This window comes from Microcaecilia unicolor, chromosome 2 (genome assembly GCF_901765095.1).
Source record: "Microcaecilia unicolor chromosome 2, aMicUni1.1, whole genome shotgun sequence".
NCBI classification, from domain to species: Eukaryota; Metazoa; Chordata; class Amphibia; order Gymnophiona; family Siphonopidae; genus Microcaecilia; species Microcaecilia unicolor.
In genome coordinates this window covers 552,405,569-552,423,567 of record NC_044032.1, presented here as the reverse complement: position 1 = coordinate 552,423,567, position 17,999 = coordinate 552,405,569, and the positions used below count along the sequence as shown (strand labels likewise).

Genomic DNA, 17,999 nt, shown 5'->3' with positions numbered 1-17,999 from the left:
GCAGGGGGACCTTGCGGGCACTGCAGGATTGCAATCCGTTATGTCGTAATGTGTTACCAATGGTTTTCGTGGTGACAGTGGTCCCAGCTGCCTTGAGATCATTGACAAGTTCCCCCCTTGTAGTTGTAGGCTGATTTCTAACCTTCCTCATGATCAAGGATAACCCACGAGGTGAGATTTTGCGTGGAGCCCCAGATCTTTGTCGATTGACAGTCATTTTGTACTTCTTCCATTTTCTTACTATGGCACCAACAGTTGTCTCCTTCTCGCCCAGCGTCTTACTGATGGTTTTGTAGCCCATTCCAGCCTTGTGCAGGTGTATGATCTTGTCCCTGACATCCTTAGACAGCTCCTTGCTCTTGGCCATTTTGTAGAGGTTAGAGTCTGACTGATTCACTGAGTCTGTGGACAGGTGTCTTTCATACAGGTGACCATTGCCGACAGCTGTCTGTCATGCAGGTAACGAGTTGATTTGGAGCATCTACCTGGTCTGTAGGGGCCAGATCTCTTACTGGTTGGTGGGGGATCAAATACTTATTTCCCTCTGCAGAATGCAAATAAATTCATATACTTTCCACAATGTGATTTTCCGGATTTAATTTGTGATGTGCTATCTCTCACTGTTACCAATAACCTACCCTTCAATTATGGGCTGCTCATGTCTTTGTCAGTGGGCAAACTTACAAAATCAGCAAGGGATCAAATACTTATTTCCACCACTGTATGTAGGTGCAGTGTGCCATTTCTCTCTACAGATTTTTTCTTTTTGTTATTACCAATGACTCCAGTACTATTTCTCTTCTTGATACTGTGCCTTCCCAATCTCTTTCTCCATCTGAAACCACTGTATGCCTCAAGACCACATTGCCCACCTTCTGCTTTTACCACTTCACCCTCCCTTTTGTCTTCTCCCTTATCAGTTCTCAACATTTTCCTCCTTTCATCCCTCTCCATTCTGTCTGAATGCATCTCATCTTCATCACTTTCATCATGCCTCTCCTACTCTTCTCCATACTCTCTTAATCCTTCTCCTGTTCTCTGCAGGGATATCGATCCCAATCCTGGTCCTCCAAATCAGCTCTCACTCATATTGTGTAGGTCACACTGCAATGTCTCCAATCTAATTTCTGTTCCTCTCCTCTCTCCTTCTTCTATGCCTCTCTTGTGTGCCCTATGGTAGAGAATGACATGGGGACAAAGTTTGTCCCTGTCCCCATGGGTTCTGTCTCCATCCCTGCCCCATCCCCACAGGCCCTGGCACCATCCCCATGGGCTCTGTCCTCATCTGCAGAAACCTCAAACCATTGTGATTTTATATTTAAATCTTTTTATTAAAGTATAAAAACAATATGTTGTGCATCTATTTGTATGAATTACAAATAGAAAAACAACAACAGTGAACAGCTATAATAACCCTCCTCACCACCACCCTCTACCCTTCCAACCCCAACAATAGCTGATTTCTACTACCCCAAAGAATCCTAATCCACCCTGTTAAAATGTCCAGGGGCACAAAATACAACCCATTTTTTTATGCCCTAAAGGGAAGAAATATGCCCTATGAAGCACTGTTAAGATTCTTTAATCTGTGGATGAATAAGAAGTCATCAACAATCTCAGGATTCAGTCTAGCTCTTCTGTCTTCCACGGTCCTTCCTGCAATAGAAGATGTCTTTCTTGAAGATGTGCTAGTAGCAGGATGTACAGGATCCTCCATGCAAAGTTTGCTAGTTGTGGCCAGCATGTTTTTCCAAAAAATCAAAATATTGTTGTCTGTATCAAACATAAATAGCAGTCCAGTTAATTAACAGGCTTCAAAGTAGAAAATGATACTGGGACAAAGTTTGTCCCTGTCCTCATGGACTTTGTCCCCATCCACGCTGTTACTGCGGGTCCCCGTGTCATTCTCTACCCTATGGAATGCCCACTCTGTCTCAAACAAGCATTTCTACATCCACAACCTCTTTCCCTCTCATACTCTCCATCTGCTTGCACAAACTGAGACTTGGCTTTGCCCTGAAGAGGCTGCTTCACCTGCTGCCCCGAGTCATAGAGGTTACCTTTTCTCCCATACACCTCTCCTGGTTGGCCACAGAGGTGGTGTTGGGCTACTACTCTCACCCTCTTGTAGATTTCAACCTCTTCTTCCACTTAGTCTCACTGCGTTTCTTCTTTCGAAGTCCACTCCATCAGTCTATTCACTCCTCTACTTCTCCGAGTAGCAGTGATTTATTGACCCCCTCGATAAGTCCCTTTCTTCCTCTCTCACTACTTTGACTCCTGGCTTTCCATCATACTCAAACTCTCATCTCCTTCCCTCATTCTTGGGGATTTTAACATTCATGCTAATGATCCCTCTGACTCTTATGCCTCTCAGTTTCTTGCTTTAACATCCTCCTTTAATCTTCAGCTATGCTCCACTACCCCAACTCATCAAAATGGCCACCATCTTGATCTTGTCTTCTGTTCAACTGCTCACTCTCCATTTTCTGCACCTCAGCTCTTCCCATCCTTGACCATCACCTTATAACCTTCACACAAAACACCCTTCCCCCTCCAGTCCCATCCAGTCTCCACCTATACATTTAGAAATTTTCAGGCTGTTGACTATTGCATTCTCTCCATTAGCATTTCATCCCTCTTCTCAATCACTATGTTATCCAAGTCTGTCATGAGGCTTTATTCAGAGCAGATGAGAGAACAGTATTATAGGAAGAGAAATATTTTCTCATTCCTCCCATTCCCCATTCTGTAAGGCGTGCCAAACCTCATCCTTTGGCTGACCTATAGAATCCACTACCTTCGTTCCTATGCCTGATCTGCCAAATGCCTTTGGCTCAAATCCCATGCCGACATAAGCTCCTTCCAGTCTGCTCTTTCACTTGCCAACTAGGACTACTACATCCATTTGACAAACTCTCTTGGCTCAAAGCCTTGCCACACTGAACTTTCTCCTCAAAGTGCCTTTACCTCCAACCCACTCTTCACTTTCTCCTCAAACTATGGCTGAGTACTTTCATAAGGATCACATTATTAACCTTGAATTCTCAACCAAGTCACCTCCACCTCTCCTTCCTCCAGTCCATTCTGTCAATCCTCCTTCACTGCAATCACTAAAAAGGAAACTGCACATTTTCTTTCTTCCTCCAAACTGACTACCTGTTCCTCTGATCCTATTCCCACCCATCTATTCAGCACTATCTTTCATCCCTTCTAGCTGTCATATCGTCAATCTTTCACTTTCCACGGAAACTGTTCCTGATTCCTTCAAACATGTTGTAGTTACACCACTCTTCAATTAAAAAGAAAACAAAAAACCTTCATTGGACCCTACCTCCCTTCCAACTATTACCCCCCCCCCTTCCCTTTCCTATTGTCATGTCCCCTACTTCAATGCAAGCGGTGTCCTCGGGCTGCGTGGGGTCCCATCGACACGCATACTTGACTGGCACTGCCCTGAGCCATGTGTGTGTAGTTCTTCTCTGGATTTGTTCAGAGAACAGTGGTTCAAGGCTCCTTAATTGCTTTGTTTCCATGTACCTGTGTCTGCTCTCTCTCTGCCTGGCTTCCCTTGCATCTCTCCTATTGGTCTTCCGGTTCCTTCTTACCCTGCTCATGTCCTATGGCTGTGCTCCTTCTCCCTGCTGGTTCCTGCTGATGTCAGACGCCAGCACTTTATCAGCTGAGCTCCTCCTGGACTCCATGCTTCAGCTTCTACTTTGGTAGGTGTTACTTGCTCTGTAGTTTGCTTCTTATCTACTTGTCCCTCGTTGCTGACTTTGCCTGTGCCTGGATTACTCTCTTGCCTGCTGCCTGCCTGACTTTGCCTGTGCCTGGATTACTCTCTTGCCTGCTGCCTGGATTACCCTCTTGACCGCTGCCTGCCTACTGACTTTGCCTGTGCCTGGATTACTCCCCTGCCTGCTGCCATTGCCTGTTCCTGGATTACTCCCCTGCCTGCCTATTGACTTTGCCTGTACCTGGATCACTCTCTTGCCTGCTGCCTGCCTGGCCAATACATTCACCACCCCACTTCCAGCTCCATCTCGTAAGTCCTGGAGAACGCCCGCACCTAGGGGCTCAACCTCTGGGGAACGGCGGTCAGCGCTGGTGAAACCCAGGGTTGTCTGGTCGCCAAGCAGAACCTGGTCTAAGTACCGGGCTCAGCAGCACTCTACTTGGTACAAGAACTCACAAGTCTGACACCTATCCAAGATACTTGAAGGTGCTGTTCAGCACCATTGTCTTAACTTTCTTTCATATCAAGCCATTCTTGATCCACTTCAATCTGGTTTTCACCCTCTACATTCAACTGAAAACCACCCTTGCTAAAGTCTCCAATGACCCGTTCCTGGCCAGATCCAAACGTCTCTATTTCATCCTTATCCTTCTTGATCTATCTGCTGCTTTTGATAATGTTGATCAGAACCTACTCCTTGATATGCTGTCCTATTTGGATTTCAGGGCTCTGTTCTGTCTTGGTTTTCTCTCTCCCACTGCACTTTTAGTGTATGCTCTAGTGGATCCTCCTCCACTTTTATCCCATTATCAGTTGGTATACATCAGGGATCAGTCTTGGGGCCTCTTCCTTCCTCCAGCTATACTTCTTCCCTTGGTGCTCTGATCTCTTACCACGGTTTTCAGTATCACCTTTATGCTGATGATTCCCAGATCTACTTTTCCACACCAGAAATTTCAGCAGGACTCCAGGCCCAAGTCTGAGCCAGCCTGCCTGTCTGACACTGCCGCCTGAATGTCTCACCGCATTCTGAAACTAAACATGGCCAAGACTGAGCTTCTTATCTTCCCCCTAAACCCCTCTCTCCTCTTCCCCCATTCTCTATCTCTGTCCTCCCTGTCTCATCAGCTCGTAATCTTGGGGTCATCTTTGACTCTACTCTCTCCCCTTCAATCTGTTCAAAATTCTGCTGCATGACTTATATTCCGCCAGTGTCATTATGTTCATATTAGCCCTCTCCCCAAGTCACTTCATCGTATCCGTACACAATTACGCATACAATTCAAATTCCTCTTATTGACCTACAAGTGCATTCACTCTGCATCTCCTTAGTACCTCTCCACTCTCATCTATCCATACAGTGCTCCCTGGGAACTTCATTCATCAGGTAAATCTCTCTTATCTATACATTTCTCTACTGCCCAACTCCAGACTCTGTTCCATTTATCTTGATGCACCATATGCCTGGAATAGAATTCCTGAATCAGTAGGTCAAGCTCCAGCTCTGTCTTCAAATAAAACCCACCCTTTTTAAGGCCACTTTTAACTCCTATTCACTTGTTCAGTACCCGTGAGTAGTGTACCTCATCTGCATTTGTCAGAATTGATTGATTTTGACAGGTAACATGCTCACTTCCGGGTTTCAGCCAATCAGAAGTGAGGACATGCCAAAGCCATGCCCACTCCCTCAGATGATGTTACCAGATATGATGTCTTGACCCCGCCCAATCCATGCCCCTTTTGCCTAACTTATTTGCATAGCCCCACCTAAACCCCACCTCTTTGCAGAGCTCTGCCCCCTTAAGCCCCACCCCTGTTGGTGATGTCATGAAGGGTCCTCACAGCCACACCCATTTTCCAAGATGGCTTCCTACTGAATGCATCACATCACTTCCTGTTACCACTACTAGCCATCATCTTGGATGGGGTCATGTGATGGGAAGTGACATAAAAAAGAAAAACTGGCATCACCCTCTGTAGCCTCAGTGGAATTTAGTTGCGCATGCTCAGATTAACCTTTTTTTCTGATAGGAAAGAAAATAGACATTTTGTTTTCTTTTTCTTATATTTTTTTTCTTTCTAAAGGATACCTTGTACTTACTTTCAAAGCTGTTTTTACTGAATAACAGCAGTTTTAGGTTTTAAAACAAAATAATAGACCGACTGACCTTCTCCTCCTCTGTTTTTAGCTTGCATAAGAAACTGTGTGGGGGGGGGGGGGGGGCTGACTCGTTAGGCTTTCAATTCCTTTCACAAAGGAGCAGAAGCCCGCAGTCTGTGTGTCCAAGATGGACGCTAGTTGTGGTAACAGACAGTGACATGATGGATACAGTAGTGGCAGCCATCTACATTGGCTCTCTCAATACCTGCATAATCCTTTCCTTCAGCAGGGATCCTGGCGACCTGAATACCTGTGGAATCCTCTCTTTTGGCGGGGACTCAGGCTACCTCAATACCTGTGGAATCCTTACCTTCACCCAAAGGGGCAGGGTTTGGGGACAGCCAAGACATTATCTGAGGTGATGGGGTGGGCGTGGCTTGGTGTGTCCTCCCTTCTGATTGGCTGAAAACCCAGAAGTGGGCAAGTCACCTGTCAAAATCAATTAATTTTGACAAATGCATGTGATGTATACTACTCCTGTGTCTGTTTTATCATTCCCACCTTAAGAAATTCCCCTATTTGTCCTGTTTGTCTTGATTAGATTGTAAGCTCTGTCAAGCAGGGATTGTCCCTTACATGTTCAGTTTACAGCATTGTGTACGTCTAGTAGTGCTATAGAAATGAAAGTAGTAGTAGAAAAGAATTAAAAGCACAAGTAGACATTTTTCTGTGTGGTTATAAGGGTCTATTTTGCTTTGACTTCAGTTCTTTTTCATCTCCTAGAAGGTGTCACCCTAGGTTACCACCTAGTTTGCCTAATAGATAAAGCAGCCCTAGGGATAAAAGAACCACAGGCTAAGCTGGGTCTGTTTCATCCCCTCCCGTCCTGTTTTTCCTCACTGCCTGATGATACAAGATGGGAAGATGTGAGGAGGAGAATAGGAGGCTAAAGTGGACACATCAGGACAGAAATAATTAATGTCTCCCTGTTTAGTCTTGCCTGCCTGCTTGGGGGGGGGGGGGGGGGGGGGGCAGTGTGTGGCTGGGCAGACATTTTAGAGCAGTGTTTCCTGAATCCAGTCCTGGGTTACCCCTTGCCAGTCAGGTTTTCAGGATATCCAAAATATATTTGCATACATTGCGTCTATTATATGCAGATCTCTTTCATGTATATTTATTGTGAATATCCTGAAAACATGCCTGGCAAGGAGTACTACAGGACCAGACTTGGGAAAGACTGTTGTAGAGCATTGCTTTACTCCCTTCTCCAGCCCTTACACTATAGTCATGCTGAATGGGGAAGACCTGGATCAGTAAACAGAGCTCCCAAGTAGGGGAATGAGAGGACACATTCCAACATTTGATTATGGAGAACTGGGGTATAAATTCCACCGAAGGTGAAGATGGCCCATTTTCAGTCAGTCAAATCTAGAATCGTCTAAAGTGGACCTTCCCACTCTGGGGTCCCTTTCCAAAAAGTTAAAATTTGAACTTCTGCTATAGAACAAGTAACAAAAGCCTATGCTGTCTGTAGGAAAATACAACCTTGGATTTCTGTATATGCCAGCCTCTCTCAATAGCTGCACCGTTCACACTGCTGAGTCAGACGCTGGCAGCCTTTCTATTGCTTCGCTGTCAGGCAGTGGATAAGGAAGACAGGCTGGGAGGAGGATGGGCTTGGGGAAGAAGAGTCGCTGGACATGGATGGCAGGGGACAGAGGAGAATCGCTGGACATAGGACGGGAGGGCAGGGGAGAGGAGACATGCTAGACATGGATGGAGGGGAGGGAAGAGAGGAAGGTGATGCACATGGATGGGAGGGGAGGGAAGAGAGGAGAAATGCTGGAAATGGATGGAGAGGAGAGCAGGAGATAGAGGAGAATTGCTGGACATGGATGGATGGAGGTGTTGGTGGGGAGAGAGGAGAAATGTTGGACTTGAATGGAGGCGAGGGGAGAGAGAATTACTGCTTTATATGGATACAGGGGTGGGAAGAGCGAGGAGAAATGCTGCACATGGATGGAGGGGAGGAAAGAAAAAGAAGAAGAAGATGCACATGGATGGAGATGAGGGAAAGGGAAGAGAGAAGAAAAACTGCACGTATATGGAGAAAATAGGCAAAAGCTGGATCCACGTTATACCTCCTCCAGTCAATTCCATGGAGGAGGACCCAGCTTTACTTATGGATGTAGAGCAAGAAATGAAGAAGAAAGGAGGAAAGTAAAGAAATATATGGAAAGGAAGCCCTGGAAACGGAGTTAAGAGAACAGATGGAGAGCAGCAGAATCAGAGACTGGGACCAATATGGATAGAAAAACAAAGTCATCAGACAACAAAGGTAGAAAAAATCATTTTATTTTCATTTTAGTTTTTGGAGTATGTCCAATCTGAGAATTTACAACTGCTGTCTTATTTTGCACTGAGTATACTGGAGCTGTAACAGCTTACAGAATTAAAAATGAAAAAAAAATCACGTTATTTTTTTCTCCTATACTAGTATAATATTTTCAATTATGTCTGTTTATATGCGCCATGGCTGGTATAAGGGGTGTGGCTATCATAGGGGTGGAGCCATATGTGGTGACCCCACCCATAATGAGTATCGGCATCTTTTTTCCTACAAAAAAACATCGGATGTATCAATATTTTAGGGTCCCACTGTACTATTTAGGGCACTACCTTTTCATAGGTAGGATCCTTGTTTTGGAAGTTAGTGCTGGCATGGTAGATTTGCTCTAGATTCTGAGTGACTTTTTGTTTATAGATTTTTTGTTTAATTACTTTACAATATGTATATTGTTGAGATTACCAAAATTTCTATGTATGGCAAGTTTTATGGGGAAATGTCCCTGCTCTAAGCTGCATCCATTGTTGGTGGAAGGCCAGGAGGTTCTCCAGATGTGGAATGTATTTGGCTTCAATACCACTTGTGTGTTGGAGGACTGTGGTTTAATGGGGGCTGAAGAAGAGTGCAGTCTCTCGTATTTCCCTTAGCTCTCAATTGGCCACTGAAGCCTGCACTGTTACCCTCACTGAAGTAATTGGGAGCGAGGTGGAGCATGGAGTGGGGTAGGGACAAAGCATGGGTGCATTAGGTGACTATTTCTCTTTCAAAAAGTTGGCAACTCTAGTGTCCACCCATCCAACCCATTGGCCCACCCAAAAATAGCCTTCTGGCTACGCCACTGCTTACACTTCCTCCATAAAGAATTATTCCTCCTTATTTCTTCAATCTCTCTCCCTTCAGCTTAATGAAGCGTTGTTTTTCTAAGGTTAGTAGAGTGTATGACCTCTGACCTCAAAAGTTGGTGCACAAAGTTAGAATCTGTAGCTAAAAGCACATCAAATCTCCCAAAAACCTTTTTCAATGCACTGAGACCATCAAAGGTGTCCCCTAATGACAGGCTTCAGCAATAGGATTTAATATTAGATAGGCACAATAAAGTCAAAAGCAAAAACATGGCTGGGAAATTGTTCTTAATTGTAATAAAATTCCTATTAATTAGGTTCTCCAAGAATGTACAGATAGATACAAAAGAGGGGCTGGGAAAACAAGAGGCAAAGCATCCATAAAAACAAACTAAAATGATTTAAAAAAAGGTATCAAAAAGTTTCAAAGGATTTATGAGCATTGGTTTCCTCTGAGCATTGCTCTCTGTATCATGCTTATAGATCTTTCACACCTCTCTCTCTCTCTTGCAGTGGCGTAGCCAAGGGTGGTGTAATATATGGTAACATATATTAAATGTTTTTTTTCCTGGGGCTCTGGGTGGGGGGGGGGGGGGGGGCAGTTCCAGGGTTTTGGTGGATGCTGCTGGCTGGAAAAGGTTTAAAGTTAGTTTGGGAATTGTTAATGCAGTTAGCTGAAGAAAGTGTGAGATGTTTCTTAAATATGGTTTTATTTTTCAAGAAATAAACCATGATTAAGTGGGGATTGTACTATAAAATGTTCCTTGCTGTTTTGGGTACAAGTCAGGTTAAAATTTGACTTTAAAATTCTCTATATAGGAAGTTTTGCAGTAACTTTTATGGGGGGAAGGGACAGCCAAGATTCTAAAACAGATCAGAGAATAAAACCTGTCTTTTCCTGACAAGCTGATTGGTTGAGTGATGTCAGATGTTCCTCTAGGGGGTGGGGGTGAGTTGCTAGGGAGATGTGTGAACTGAAGACGAGGGCTGAACATGGAGAGAGAGTGAATAAAATGTTTACTGGGTGTGTGAAATCTAAGAAAAGTATGTTTTCTGAGTTTAAAGTGAGATAAGTGACATTGAAAAAGGGTACTTTGATATTGAAAGTGAGCTGAGGTGAGTGTGAAGGGTGTTTCAGAGATATAACTGGGTTCCAAGAGATAAAAAGTGAAGTTACAATTTTGTGGCATGAGAGTCTGTATACTAAGGTATTAAGTGGACACATGGCTGCCTACTCTTTTTAGAATAGGGAAAAACAGTTGAGACACAGGAGTGTGGGAGACTGTGATTTCTGCTGGTAGTTATACTAAGTGAGAGAAACTATAAGGGTGTCAGGGAAAGAAATGTGCTAGAATTTAAAGGGGGATTTAGGGGAAATTGAAGGTGAATCTGTTATTTGGAGAAAGAAGCTATTAGGCTGTGTCTGTGGGGAAAGGTGTGTTGTTTGTGAGTGCTCTGAGTTCAGTGCAAGGTTTGTCAGGTGGCAGATTAAGCACTGCTTTTGTATGAGTGTGCTGTATTCTCCAGATTGATCTGATAGCTGCAGGGAAATGTTATGTTTTTATGTGAAGTCTGTGAGATGGAATGTTGTATTACTATTTGAATATGGAATGGGTTACTGTGTGAGATCCCTGAATGCAGTGCAAAAGCTTTCTTCTGCAACAGTTTATAATAGGGAATTAACAGTGAGAAATAGGCTGTGAAGTGAGTACTCCTTTAACTTATTTTATTTCAATTAGAGAGTGTGGCCACAGTATTGAGAACTGATTAATTGTCACCAGAGTGGAGTCAGTTCCTGGACAAGCAGGGAGTTTAAGATTTTGCTTCCCTGGTTATTTTCTTTATAAGTGAGGTTTAGGAAGAAGAAATCTGGGGGAGTCATCCTCTGAAGGGTTCCAGATGAGCTCCAACGCAAGAAAGACATCACCTAAATAAATTCAACTACAGCTAAGTGACATTGCCAAGGGTGTTGAAAGGAATATGTTATTTTTTTTCACAACATCTTAAAGGGAAAACTAAAGAACAGAACAACATCAAATATAAAAAAAAAAATCCATGTTTTCCTGACTTGCCTAAGTGTTCTGGATTCAAGTGAGATCCTTGCACAAACATCCATAATACCCATAAAGACTCAAATTCTGACATCAATAGCAAGGAAAGAGTATTAAAACAAATATCTGATTTTGATAAAAAGACAATTTAAATATTTATCTGAAAAGGTCCTTTTCTGCCTTTTTAGGTGATTTTGTTGAAAGAAACAGAAAAAGTTAAGGGTATACATGTAAAACTACATTTGAATGTTGAATATGTTATTGTAGTTCTATTAAGCCACACACTAATTGTGAATTTGAGTTTATTTGAATGAAAATTTGTTTGCATTTGTATTCAATAAAGAAAAAGATAATTTGCAAATCTGGCGGTGCGGTTCTTCCAGTTCAGGAACAAATCCTAAATTTAGCTTCTTTTCCACCTTTATTCTTTGAGAGTAAAGGACGAGGTTAGTTTATTTTTTCCACTCCCTCGGCTGCGAGTGTGTGTTCCTTGGATATTCGCCACGACTACAACAATCAGGTATCTGGGAGCACATCCAGCCGAGATGGGTGGTAACAGTGGGCCTAGGCCCACCCACTACCAGCATATCTATGATGTGGTTGGCAGGGATTCCGAAGCCCCACTAGCTGAAAACTCCCAACAACTGTCCCTCCTGCATACCTTGTAAATAGCAGATCTTCACCTACAGCAAGCAGTGACTGATACATACTGCTCACACCGGCCCCATTGCCTTCCCTCTGACATATTCCCACCAATGAGGAAACAGGAAGTTGCAGCAGTGGGGCTGTAGGGCCAACATGACCAGTGTGTATTAGTTGCTGCTCACTGCCAGTGAAAATCTGCTATTTAAAAGGTATGCGGGAGAGGGGGGATGTTTGAGACCATATGGCACGCAGACGAGAGAAGGAGAGACCAAATCACCTGTAGGACTGGGTGGGGTTCTTCTGGGTGTCTGGCTACGCCCCTGCTCTCTTGGCGCTATGTTCCATAGTGTTCCCTTTCTCTTAGGCAGGTTTTTTTTGTTACATTTGTACCCCACACTTTCCCACTCATGGCAGGCTCAATGCAGCTTACATGGGGCAATGGAGGGTTAAGTGACTTGCCCAGATTCACAAGGAGCTGCAATGACCCCAGTAAGGCATTACCTTCTGGCCTTTTAAGGTATCAGCACCCATCAGCTCCATTGCTCCCCAGATTCCTAATCCTTTCTCCATCAGGGCTGTATTTTGGCAGCAGTTTCATTTCTCCTCTGAAGATCAGATCTCCCCAGTGATCTATCCCTCTTCTTATGGGCACATTGTGCCCCAGGGGACAGCCGTGGGTTAGACTGGCAACCCCCGTGCCTCTCTCCTTCTGTCTCTCTTCCCCCTCTGAGGAACGAACACAAAACTTTGCCCTTTAATTTATACTTCCTTGCAGAAAAACAAATACTTCAATTCTATTTGACTACTTTCTGGGAATAAACCAACTCCTATTTAGATTTAACAGGCATCTTTCTGGGGCAAGGGCTGGAATGTTCTTCCAGGAAATGTAAAGAAATGCACATTTTGGCAGCCTTCTACAAAACCAGCACAGCAGAGTGGAAAGTTGAAACAACAGCCAACAAACAGCTGTTCTTATTTCATGCCTTTCCACTAGAAGAAAAAGTTGACAAACTCCATTACTGTACGAGACCCCCTTCTCAAAATTACCACATTATAAAGAACTATATTTGGCTTGTGTCTTGTGTTGGGACAAAAATGCACTGCAAGCACACCATCTGCTAGACAGAGTCTCCAATGTTAGCAGGACCTTAACATAATCTGAGTATTTAGTAATACTAGCAAAGTTTCCAACAAAGTTCCTGAAAGCCACAAGCCGAGCTCTAAGAACCCTTGGGCAGTATCAGTCAGGTGTCTTGCATTCCAAATGCCTTGAGCACTAAGAGCAGCCAAATAAATGTTTGGTACAGTTTGATAAGACCTATCCCTCTATGTATTTATTGTCAACTAATTTCATTCATACCCATAAGCCACTAAAGGAGCTTCAGCCAATCACAGGACTGGATTCACACAGCCTAATCCTCTTACTCCTGCACTGCCCCTCACTGTGCACCTGACTGGTCCAAAATCATTTGGCAGGTCTTCACTTCTATTCTTTGCAGAAAGTTCTCATCCTTACAACAGAAAAAAAAACGTGCTTTGTTGTATATTTCTTATTTGCAATGATTTATTGTAAGGTAGATAAGAAGAAGGTCATCAGTACCAAACAATGTGTGTCTCCTACTGTGTGCTTGTTAACCTAGTACTCTGGGCACACCCAGCTACTCTGGTTTTCAGGCTATCTCCCATAAGTATCCATGAACTAGATCTGCATACAAGGGAAACAGTGTATATATAACAATCTTATGCATATTTATTGTGGATATCCTAAAAGCCCGACTGGCTGTGTCCCAGGACTGGGTTGAGAAGCCCTAGTCTAGTAAAACGTGGTAATTGAAGATCTGAAGCTCCTTCAGCCCTGTTACTCTTACTTTATCCTTGTTCCTTTGCCGATCTGCGGATACAACACCGATATGATTTACCATCACTAAAATTTAGTCTGCAACTTATTTCGGCATCTAACAACTGTCTCCAAAGCAACAGCAGTTTTACCCTTGTAAAAAAAATTTTTTTTTTTTTCAAATGCAGTTTAAAGATTTCCTAGCTACCGGCAACTTTGGTTCTCTTTTAGTTTTCATACCTATAAAGAAGTCTCTTTAATTTATTTAAGTATTAAATGCAAACAAAACTACATAAATATATGCTTTTAATTATATACAATTTGCATCTACAACCCACATCCATACGTGATATTGCTGCTAGACAAAAAAAAAAGTAAAAGTAGCATACCAAGAAGAGTTTCCAGCAAGACTTCTTTCCAAAGTGCACTCATTGTAAGGTGCAAGGAGACTGAATGAAAACCTCCTTGGTAAGGAGCACCTCGTTATCCGTATTGGTTGGTATATTTGAGGAGAAGCAGGTGGTGGAGGAGACTCTCGTCACAGCCTAGACAGGTGCAGTAATCCAGCAGCGGCGCCCCCTGCAGTCGGGCTCAGTTCTCGCGAGTCTCGTGGGTCCTCTGCTGAAGAACCACAGGGGGCGGTCAAATGCCCGCAATGGGCAGTAAGAGAGGGCAAGGCGTGGCGTGATGGGAGGGCGGCAATGACAAGTTGCATCTGAGGCTGGTTTTGTTTGTCTTATAGTCTGACACGGATATTGCGTCCTTGCCGCTGGGGCTTTGCAATCACTCCTGTTTTACGAAACCGGTTTGAAGCGAGAGGGCGGATTCAGCAACAGGTTGAACCGAAACGCCAGCTGGTTGTACCAGTTGCTGCTTGCCCGGGGCACCGTTTGTACCGTCTACTGTGTGCCTCATATTTCCCACGCTAATAAGTTTGAAGTGGCCACGGACTGCCTCGGGGTGGGAATTGAAATGACGGACACATCCTGAATGAGAGAGGCAGTAATCAAACATAACCAGTTTTATGGGGGGGGGGGGGAGGGAAGCAGCTACCTAAATCCAAAGATTGTGAAAGCAGCGATGATGATCAGTTCTTCTGCCCTTCGATATGTCTTTGAAGAAGCCAGGTCATATGACCCATGAAGTCTTGGATGAAATTAATTAGGGCTAATTGTTACCCCACAACTACACAAATTAAATTGTGTTCAACAAAGATTAAAGTAGACAGAAATAGCACCAAAAATTAGCGCATGTGTGTGGACAGAAGGAAGAGAAAACTTTTAAAAGATCGTGCGACAATACTGATGAATTCAAAGGGACACTGCTAAAATAAGTGAGCTTGAATATTAGAAAGTACCAGTGGTATTCAAAACATGGAAAAAGATAACATAAAACTGAACATGAGGAAATGAATCGTGTGCTTTCAAACTTTGCAGGCTTGCATATATTAACTAGTAAAAATGGCCTGTTTCTGGAACGAATGAAACGGGCTCTAGCAAGGTTTTCCTGGGAGTGTGTATGTTTGAGAGAGAGAGCCAGAGTGAATGTGCGGGTGTGTGACAGAGTGAGACTGTCTGTGTGACAGTGTATGTGTGTGTGTGAGAATGAGAGTGTGTGACAGGGCCCCCTCCCCTGTTCCTAATGCCCCTCACCCCGTTCCCTCCCATCCTTTTCCTCCTCCTTCCCACACTTTGGGTTCCTTAAGGCTTTCAAAAGTCTATGTACCCCCGTGGCCCTAACGCCCAGTATCCAGATACCCCACCTCTTTCCTCCTCACCCCTCCCCGAAGATGTAATACTTTCACGTCCTTCATTTTTTAGTGTCCTATCTACCCTGTGTACAAATGCCCGGCAATCAGATTGTGTTCCTCTTGTAAATTTTCATTTCTTTAATTCATTCAGAACTTGCCCCCCCCTGAACACTTTTGGTTCCTTCAGTCTTTTAAAACTCTCCTATGTACCCTGTGTGCTAATGGCCAGCATTGAGATTGTTTTCCTGTCCCAAATTTGCATGTCTTTCAGTCATTCACAACTCCCCCCCCCCCCCCTTCTCCAGTTTAACACTTTCATTTCCTTTAGTCTTTTAAAACTCTCGTATCTACCCTGTGTCCTAATGGCCAGCATTCAGATTGTTTTCCTTTCCCAAATGTTCATGTCTTTCAGTCGTTCAGAACTCCCCCATCTCCCCATTTAACACTTTCGGTTCCTTCAGTCTTTTAAAACTCTCCTATCAACCCTGTGTCATAATGGCCAGCACTCAGATTGTTTTGCTTTGCCAAATTGTCTGTCACTGATGTCACTGAGGTCAGTGCGTGCCTGCCTAGCAGACCACTTCCGGCAGGCACGGTCCCAAGCACATCCTGTTGGAGGTGAGAATTATTATATAGGAAGAGTGCAGGTACTGTTAAAATGGAAACAGTTTTTTTTAATGCCACTAGAGGGTGCACTTGTATAGTGTAAAATATGTACACGATGGCACAAAGGACTGAAAATTTTTTATTTAATAGATCTTTAGAGACGGGAGAGGTTCCGCGAGATTGGAGACGAGTGGATGTGGTCCCTCTTCACGAAAGTGGAGACAGGGAAGAAGTGGGAAACTACAGACCGGTAAGTCTCACGTCGGTGGTAGCAAAAATAATGGAGTCGCTGCTGAAAGAAAGGATAGTTAACCCAACATGGCTTTACCAAAGGAAAATCTTGCCAAATGAGTGGAGGAGTAGCCTAGTGGTTAGTGCAGTGGACTTTGATCCTGGGGAACTGAGTTCAGTTCCCACTGCAGCTCTTTGTGACTCTGGGCAAGTCACTTAACCCTCCATTGCCCCTGTACAAAATAAGTACCTGAACATATGTAAACCGCTTTGAATATAGTAGTTGCAAAAAAAACCTCAGAAAGGCGGTATATCAAGTCCCCTTCCCCTTATTGACTTTTTTGACTGGGTGACCCAAAGAACTAGATGAGGGACGTGCGCTAGATGTAATCTAATTAGACTTCAGCAAAGCCTATGATACGGTCCCCCACAAAAGACTCGTGAATAAGCTGAAAGGATTGATCTTAGGACCGAAAGTGGTGAACTGGATAAGAAACTGGTTGACTGACAAGTGGCAGAGGGTGGTGGTAAATGGAATCCACTCAGAGGAAAGGAAGGTGAGCAGTGGAGTTCCTCAGGGGTAGTGCTGGGGCCTATCTCTGTATATATAAAACGCACCTCCAACGTTCTAATGAAGCCTCAGCCGGAAACTTGAGGTGGCATAGATATCCGGTTTAGTGTCTGCCCCGCCCTCGCGTCACAACGTGATGACGTTGAGGGCGGAGCACTGACACTGAATGAATGGCATTGCCTCACCAACCCGTTGCTCGGCGGCCTGCAGCAATGAGGCGGCTCTGCGCCAGCGAGGGGCAACGGTCTGCGTCCTCCTCTCCTCCGCTGTATCCTGCAGCCATTACCATGGAGGACTGTCAGGCAGGCGAGAAGCTCTACCGGGCCGAGTATGCCAAGAGCGGCCAACGTTCGTGCAAGAAATGCGGGCACAGCATCACCAAGGACTCGCTGCAACTGCCCATCATTGTGCAGGTAGGCACGTGCACTGCAGCACATAAGGGCGGGGAGCAAGGCTCACATACCAGCGATCGCTCAAAACCTTGCTAGCGCCCATTTCATTGCTTTCTGAAACGGGCCTTTTTTACTAGTTCTGTAATATATTTGTGGGAGATATTGCTGAAGGGTTGGAAGGAAAGGTGTGCCTTTTTGCAGATGACACAAAAATAGCCAATAGAGTTGATACTCTGAAGGGAGTAGAAACGATGAGAAGGGATCTGCGAACGTCAGAAGAATGGTCGCGGTTCTGGCAGTTAAAATGTAATTAATATACTAGACGGATGTATTATCGTTCAGTTTCCCTTTTAATTCATTTGTTCATTCTATGGAAACCCAAATTTTTCTGAAACTAAAATTCACAACCCTCTTGTGTAGTGAAATATATAATAGTGCTCAGTATCAGGTGCTTAGTTGTCGAGCTAATAACGCTTTTACCTGCACCAGCAACCACTATCACAGCACTATACCTCCCTTCCTCCCTGTCGACTTATATTACATTCTGATGACCACATGTGTTACTGCCTCAAACTTGTACTATCAATTGACTAATTAGTAGGAGTGGGTTACTTATCTCTCCAGATGTAACTGTTGTTATTTTATTGTCCCGGGTTGACTGGTACTTGCATTTACTGCTTGTCTTTTTTTTCTTTTTGCTCATGAGGTGCTCCCCTTGACCATGTGTACAATTAAATACATTCTCTATTTCTTCGATTCTTCAAAATAGAGATACCGGATAGGAGGGGAGAGATTAGTAAGCTCGACTCAGGAGAGAGACCTTGGGGTGTTGTTGTTGGAGGATCTGAAGGTGAAGAAACAATGCGACAAGGCGAAGGCCCTGGCCA

General features: G+C 44.1%; 1 protein-coding gene across 2 annotated transcripts in view; it reads right to left on the bottom strand.

Annotated features, from left to right (window-relative positions):
- Nucleotides 1-14,288, bottom strand: part of CWH43 (cell wall biogenesis 43 C-terminal homolog) — a 156,243-nt gene extending 141,955 nt beyond the window's left edge. For both annotated transcript variants that reach the window (XM_030191366.1, XM_030191367.1), the window contains exon 1: nucleotides 13,952-14,288. In XM_030191366.1, the coding sequence (XP_030047226.1) occupies nucleotides 13,952-13,994 (43 nt within the window). In that variant the 5' untranslated portion in view covers nucleotides 13,995-14,288. The remainder of the gene's footprint in view (nucleotides 1-13,951) is intronic.
- Nucleotides 14,289-17,999: the final 3,711 nt, after the last annotated feature.